This window comes from Suricata suricatta, chromosome 6, assembly GCF_006229205.1.
Source record: "Suricata suricatta isolate VVHF042 chromosome 6, meerkat_22Aug2017_6uvM2_HiC, whole genome shotgun sequence".
Taxonomy (NCBI): domain Eukaryota; kingdom Metazoa; phylum Chordata; class Mammalia; order Carnivora; family Herpestidae; genus Suricata; species Suricata suricatta.
In genome coordinates this window covers 1,871,081-1,879,488 of record NC_043705.1, presented here as the reverse complement: position 1 = coordinate 1,879,488, position 8,408 = coordinate 1,871,081, and the positions used below count along the sequence as shown (strand labels likewise).

General features: G+C 36.9%; 1 protein-coding gene across 1 annotated transcript; it reads left to right on the top strand.

Annotated features, from left to right (window-relative positions):
• The first annotated feature begins 5,891 nt into the window (after window positions 1-5,891).
• LOC115294050 (olfactory receptor 2A12-like) lies at window positions 5,892-6,845 on the top strand. Its single transcript, XM_029941751.1, has one exon. It carries the CDS (start codon window positions 5,892-5,894, stop codon window positions 6,843-6,845), a length of 954 nt encoding a protein of 317 aa, XP_029797611.1.
• The last annotated feature ends 1,563 nt before the right edge of the window (window positions 6,846-8,408 follow it).

Below are 8,408 nucleotides of genomic sequence, written 5' to 3'. Positions count from 1 at the left end.
CATTGGATAGATCAACCAGACAGAAAATCACTAAAGAAGCAATGAACCTGAACAACACTTTGGAACAGATGGAATTGACAAATATATTTAGAACTCTGCATCCTAAAGTTAGGAAATTCATGTTCTTTTCTAGTGCACATGGCACATTCTCCATGAAAGATCACATACTGGGGCATAAAGCAGACCTGCATAAGAATAAAGGAATAGAGATCATACCATGCACACTTTCAGATCACAATGTTATGAAACTTGAAATTAACCACAGGAAAAAGGCTGGAAAACCTCCAAAAATGTGGATGAATGATTGGGCTAATCAGGCAATTAGAGGAGAAATTAAAAAATATATGGAAACAAATGAAATGTTGTGTTGGGACACAACAAAGGCAGTTCTAAGAGGAAAGTATATTGCAATCCAGGTCTATTTCAACAACCTAGAAAGAGTACAAATTCAAAATCTAACAGAACACTTACTGGAACAAGAAGGGAAGCAGGAAGTGCACACCAAACCCTATAGAAGAAAGAAATAATAAAGATTAAGGCAGAAATAAACTATACAGAATTCAGAAAAACAGTTGAGCAGATCAATGAAACCAAGAGTTGGTTTTTTGAAAAAATAAACAAAATTGATAAACCTCTAGCCAGGCTCCTTATAAAGAAAAGAGAGCACACCCAGATAGACAAAATCATGAATGAAAATGGATCTATTACAACTAATCCCTTAGAAATACAAGCAATCATCAGAGGTTACTATGAAAAATTATATGCCAACATAGTGGTCAACCTAGAAGAAATGGACAAATTCCTAAATGCACATGCACTACCAAAATTCAAATGGGAAGAGATAGAAAGCATGAATAGACTGATAACCAGTTAAGAAATCGATTCTGTTATCAAAAATCTCCCAATGAACAAGAACCCAGGGCCAGATGGCTTCCCAGGGGAATTCTACCAGACATTTAAAGCAGAGCTAATACACATTCTTCTCAAACTATTCCAAAAAGTAGAAATAGAAGGAAAACTTCCAAACTCATTCTACTAGCATCACCTTGACACCCAAACTAGACATAGACCCAGCAAAAAAAAAAAAAAAAAAAAAAAAAAAGAGAGAGAGAGAGAGAGAGAGAGAGAGAGAGAGAGAGAGAGGAGAACTTCAGGCCAATATCTTTAATGAATATAGATGCAAAAATACTCAACAAGATACTAGCAAATCGAATTCTACAAAATATAAAAAAATTATCCATCATGATCAAGTTGGAATCATTCTTGGGTTACAGGGCTGGTTCACTATTCATAAATCCATCAATGTGATACATCACATTAACAAAAGAAAAGATTAAAACCGTATGATCCTGTCAATAGATGCAGAAAAAGCATTTGACAAAATACAGCATGTTTTCTTAATAAAAACCTTCGAGAAAGTCAGAAGAGAAGGAACGTACCTAAATATTATAAAAGCCATTTATGAAAAGCCCACAGTTAATATCATCCTCAATGGGAAAAACCTGAGAGCTTTTCCCCTGAGATTAGGTACATGACAGGAGTATGCACTCTCACCACTGTTGTTTAACAGAGTGCTAGAAGTCCTAGCATCAGCAATCAGACAACAAATGGTAATAAAAGTCATCAGGATTGGCAAAGAAGAAGTAAAACTTTCTCTTTTGCAGATGACATGATACTCTACATGGAAAACCCAATCGACTCCACCAGAAGCCTTCTAGAACTGATCAATGCATTGAGTAAAGTTGCAGGGTACAAAATCAGTGTACAGAAATTGGTTGCATTCCTATACACCAATAATGAAGCAGCAGAATGATATTCAAGACACGGACCCCATTTACAATTGGAAGAAAAACCATAAACTACCTAGGAGCAAACCTAACCAAGAATGTAAAAGACCTATATGATGAAAACTATAGAAAACTTATGAAAGAGATTGACGACACCAAGAAATTAAAAAATATTCCATGCTCATGGATCAGAAGAATAAATATTGTTAAAATTTCATTACTACCCATAGCAATCTACACATTCAATAAAAACCACGTTAAAATGCACCAACATTCTTCTCAAAGCTAGAACAAGCTATCCGCAAATTCATATGAAACCACAAAAGACCTTGAATAGCCAAAGTAATATTAAGGAAGAAAACCAAAACAGTGGCATCACAATCCCAGACTTTAGCCTCTACTACAAAGCTGTCATCATCAAGAGAGTATGGTAATGGCACAGAAACAGACACATAGACCAAAGGAATAGAATAGAGAACCCAGAGTTGGGCCCACCAATGTATGGCCAATTAATTTTTGAGAAAGCATGAAAGGGTATCCGATGGAAAAAAGACTACCTCATTAGCAGGTGGTGCTGGGAGAACTGGACGGCAACATGCAGAGAAATGAAACTAGACCACTTTATTATACCATATACAAAAATTAACTCAAAATGGCTGAAGGACCTGAATGTGAGACAGGAAACCATCAAAACCCTCAAAGAGAAAGTAGGAAATAACCTTCTTGACTTCAACCGCAGCAATTTCCTACTCAACACAACCCCAAAGGCAAGGGAAATGAAAGCAAAAATGAATTTTTGGGACCTCATCAAGATAAAAAAAAACTTCTGCACTGCAAAGGAAATAATCAATAAAGCTAAAAGCAACCTATGAAATGGGAAAAGATAGTTGCAAATGACATATTAGGTAAAGGGCTAGTATTCAAAATCTATAAGAAACTCAATAAACTCCACACCCAAAAAACAAATAACCCAGTGAAGAAATGGACAGAAGACATAAACAGACACTTCTCCAAAGAGGACATCCAGATGGCCTACAGGCACATGAAACGATGCTCAACATCACTCATCATCAGGGAAACACAAATCAAATCCACACTGAGATATCATCTGATGGCAGTCAGAGTGGCTAAAATGAAAAGTCAAGAGACTACAGATGCTGGCGAGGGTGTGGAGAGATGGGCACCCTCTTACACTGTTGGTGGCAATGTAAACTGGTGCAGCCGCTCTGGAAAACAGTGTGGAGGTTCCTCAAAAAGCTATAAACAGAACTCCCCTATGACCCAGCAATAGCACTGCTAGGGATTTACCCAAGGGAGACAGAAGTGCTGATGCATAGGAGCACATGTATCCCAATGTTCATAGCAGCACTGTCAACAATAGCCAAAACATGGAAAGAGCCTAAATGTCCATCAACTGATGAATGGATCAAGAAATGTGGTGTATATATATATATATATATATATATACACAATGGAGTATTACACGGCAATGAGAAAGAATGAAATATGGCCATTTGTAGCAAGGTGGTTGGACCTCGAGAGTGTCATCCTAAGTGAAATAATTTAGGCGGAAAAGGACAGTCATTATATGTTTGCACTCATAGGTCTAACAGAAGAATAACAGGAGAACAGGAGAAACCTAATGGAGGACCAGGAGGAGGGGGATAGGGAAAGAGACTTGGGGGAGAGAGAGGGACACAAAACTTGAGAGACTATTGAATACTGAAAACGAACTAGAGTTGAAAGGAGAGAAGTGGGGAAAAGAGGTGGTGGTAATGGAGGGGGGCAGTTGTGGGGAAGAGCACTGGGTGTTATATGGAAACCAATTTGACAGTAAACTATTAAAATATATAGTCAGGATGCAGAACTCAATATTATAACGTCATAGATGAATATTCAATTTCATGAACAAAGCCTGCAAAATATTTACCTTTCTTTTATGTATTTGAGATAAATATTCTAAAGACAAAATAATGGAATTGAAAAGTCTCATATACACAGTTATAGGAATAATAAAATTAGCTTTTCCTCATTTTGGGAGCACTTAATTGTGTTTTTTCTCCCTTTTCCTCTCCATACCCTTTACTCAGCATGGCTGCATAAAAGCTAACAAGGACCCTAGGGATGGGGGCCTGATTGTTTTTAATGTCTGGAGATACAGAAATGTGTTACCTTCCTGTGTATGAAACACTCAGAAGTGTGGACACTTCTATCCACATCATCTTATTTTAGTCCCCTGCAGTGCTGCTAAGAAGGAAACAGTGAGCAAAGGTAGTTCAAATATGAGTAGGGAGATGGATCCTAGGTATCACCAACTCCAGGGAGAGCTAGGACAGACTCCTTTCATCAGTGAAGTTTCTGATGGCAAACAAAACATCAAAACATTTATCAATAATAAAATGAGTGAATCTGAATGAGAAACAGATTTTCATTTCTTTTACCCCTTCTGTCTGAAGACTCAGGTTGCCGTCACCCCTGTCTTTGTAAACAGTCAAGAAAGACTGCAATCTCCAAATGGTAACTAGACACATCATTTTGAATTTTCTAATTTTCTTAAGGGTGAGATGTATTACTAGATATGGTATTAGTATTATTTATAAGTTGTTCCTGAGAAGAGACTATTAGTTATGTTCCTGGATTTAAACATATGTGATATTGCCATTTGCAGAAATTTTACTACTGTATTTGGCACAAAGGAAAATGTAACTACATAATAATTTTGATGTGTTCTTCATTGTTAAATCTGATAATCAAGATACCTCTGGATTAAAGAGTGTGAATCAGAGACATCCTCTCTTGTTTTGAGACCTAGTTTCTTCAATAACTAATTGTGGATAGTTTTCAAGAGTGCTACAACCTTTGCAGCACAGTTTTCAATTGTAGAATAGAAATAAAAATAAAACCCACATTGTATGATCATTTGTGTAAATTAAATTAATTCAAATAAGGAATTTATAAGTTTCAGAAAAGTGAACTTACAGTAACTGTAACTTTACTATTGTATTATTAGTATGATTCTCATTTTCTTCTAGATAGTTTCAAAGTACTTCAGTTATTCTGCTGTTATTATTTATCATGTTATAAGTCCTCCATAATTAGTAGCAAACCATTTGGAAGTACCAAAGAGGTACACAGTGGATATAGAGTGTGTTCTATACACTCTATAAAACAACAAAGTTGTTTAAATTTATAGATCTTTAGAGGGGAATACAATGGGTATGTCTTAAAAATTATTAGATATGATTTGGAAGAGACTGGGTGGTGTGTTACTTCAAGGTGAAACACTTGTTTTTTCTGCCCGAGATGGTTCTTAAACACTGTGTCTGGTGGAAATTAAAATAAGCTGGAGAGTTTATTTATTTCTCATGTCAAACGTATATATTTGTTTCATGATGTTGAATATTGAATTACAAGTAAGTCTATACTGATATGTGCCTTCAATTTTCTCTAAACTTAGAAGCCTACACTACATATTCCTGTAATGAAAAGTTGTATACAGACAAGTGAGCCTCTCATCTCTGCATTGGAAACATGAACAATGACCAGCATGTGGGGATTAAAATCAAGTTATCTAAATTCTATATCTGTCTCTGCTACCTTAGTGAATTTGACAAAATCACTAAAGTGGTCAGACTTCATATAATGATTGTTTCATATTTCTACAACCATCTCAAAAATTTTTGAAAGGGCCTATTATAAGCTTCCATGCTCCAAACAGGCAATGTTAAGATAAAAAAAAAATCAGTACTTCTGAAAAATGTGCTATCTACATGTAAGCGATGTCTGTACAAGAGAAAAATTTATCCATAATCTGCAGTGGGTGTTTGTATCTGTGTGCACATGTGTATGTTTTGTGTTAATAATTTTTTTGGAATTGGGATGGAAACATATTTTTTTCTAACATATGAATATATTTTTCAAACTTGCCTTTTGAAACATTAATGTAAGGAAGTTTTCAAAAGAGAGATAGTTTAGTTCTTAAGTTATTAAATGCACACATATATAGTATAGTATACTTGATGTTAAAAGTTAGCGTGTCTTTGGGATTTTACCATAATTGTTTGTTCTCAAAGAATATTTCTTCTGCTCGCATCATCACTCAACATGGCTCAGGAAAACGCCAGCACAATCACTGAGTTGGTCCTTGTAGGGTTTTCGAATCACCCTCAAGCTGAGCTCCCCCTCTTCTTCCTCTTCTCTGTGGTCTACCTGATCAGTCTCTTTGGAAACACAGTGATCATCTTTTTGGTGGTAATTGATTCTTGTCTCCAGACACCCATGTATTTTTTCCTCTGCCACTTGGCCTTCCTGAACATATTTTACACCACAACTGTGGTCCCCAAGATGCTCTTTAACCTCCTTGCTCCTAAGAAAGTCATCTCTTATGATCTCTGTCTTGCCCAGACCTACATCTCCCTGTTAATGGGAGCAGCTGAATGCATTATTCTGGCACTCATGGCTCTGGACCGTTATGTGGCCATTTGTTACCCTCTGCGATACTTGCTCATCATGAACTGGCCTATGTGTGTGCGGCTTGCTGTGGGAGCGTGGACCATCAGCTTCTTTGCCTCCGTGGTGCCCCTCTACTTCACCATACTTCCCTTGTGTGGTCCTTATATTGTTGACCATATTTTTTGTGAAGTACCTGTTCTCCTTCATATGTTCTGTGCTGATACATCCCTGCAGGAGACAATGATGGTGATAGGGGCATCTGGTACCCTCTTGCTCCCCTTCCTCCTTATTACTCTCTCCTACCTCCGCATACTGGTTGCTGTGATGAGGATGCACTCAGCAGAAGGCAGGAAGAAGGCTTTCTCCACCTGCAGCTCCCATCTGACCGTGGTGACCATTTATTATGGGACAGGTATGTTCATGTACATGAGGCCCAAATCTCTATATTCAGCTGAAGGCGATAAATTGATCTCCTTGTTCTATGCTGTCATCAACCCTGCTTTGAACCCACTAATCTATAGTCTGAGGAACAAGGAAGTGAAAGGAGCCTTGAAGAGACTTTTAGAAAGATGGTCCGTGTCCCAAATGCAAAAGACACTCTTTTGAGATGCCAGTAGACAGAATTTGTATATATTGATATTCATTTGAAAAACTGACATGAATAACTTAGTTAATTAATTAATTAATTACACTTTTGTGTCACTCTATGTCAGAATTATTGCAAAAACATGATGTCATTCATCTCTGATAGCACCTTGTTGTTACCCTTCTTTTCATGATTAGTGTTAACAGATTTTACTTTTATTAAAAATTGCTACATATTGATACTTTATTAAACAACATTCCCGTCTAACTTATGAGAAAAGTAGAATTAAAATTTCATATTTACATTTTCATGTTGTTTCTATATTTTAAAATCATTATTTGTATAGTATTTATAAGGATTAATCAAGTCATTATATCTTGTTTATTTACACTTTCCTCAGTCTATGTCTACTTCAAAACACCATTTTACTAATGTTATATAATTTTTCTATAACTTAGTAAATATAAACAAATTTAACAAATAATGAAACTTCAGTGTAAATTTTTTTTGATTCACTGTTTCTGGATGTTTCCCAATTACAATGTGTGATTCAGCTCTTCATCTGTAAGCTGATAATTCCTAATAATTTTGTTCAAATTCTAGGGTTTTGAAAGTGTCACTACATTTCCTAAAACTTGTGTAATTTCTCAAGTAATGCCTATTTAAGACATGTATTTAATATGAATATTGCAAACTTCAAATCAATCGTCACTTTCTCCACCAACTATTTTCTTTTCCCTAAGATAATTTATTGTCAAGTTGGCTAACATACAGTGTATGCAGTGTGCTCTTGGTTTTGGGGGTAGATTCCCATGATTCATTATTTACATACAACACCCAGGTCTCATCCCAGCAAGTGACCATCTCAATGCCCATCACCCATTTTTCCCTGTCCCCCACTCTCTCCTGTTGGGGCCCAGTAGGCCAAAAAACCTCCTGCATAGCGACCATTGATGGCTATGCCTCCAGGGCGCAGGAGAACTCCTTGGGAAGTTGCAGAACAAGTCAGAAGACTGCGAAACAACATTTGGCCTCCTGGGCCGCACAGGAGGCTTCTGTTCATCGTGTCTATGATTTTCTCGTTTCTTTGCAAAGAGGCATATACTTTTAGGCTTTGAATCAATTTGGGTCAATCAGTGGCTCCAGCCTTTCCTTACTTTGCTTTCTAGCTCTTTGTCTGCTGTTGGGAGTAAACACAATCCTCTGCCAAAAGATTTGCTTATTAAAGGATAAGCATCTTGCCCATGCATAACTGATGAGGGGCCTTAAGAAATGTAAATCTCCTCATAGACTTCTTCAGGCTTATCTTCTGCTTGGAGCCAGACTATTATTAGGGAATCCCTCTCTTGTAATGACTTGATAATCCCTGTTATTTACACCTGTCCTGTTAAGCATGACCCTTTCCGGAGCATGTCTTTACTTCAAAGACCATGAACTATGTAACCATTAAAGAAATGATCACCCATGGTATATAAGACCCTGGCCATCTTAGTAAAACGTGGCTTTACCACCATTCACGTTGTCTGTCTTCTTTCTTATAGATATTGCGCCGACACCAACCCCCTACTCGGGACCTTTCCACT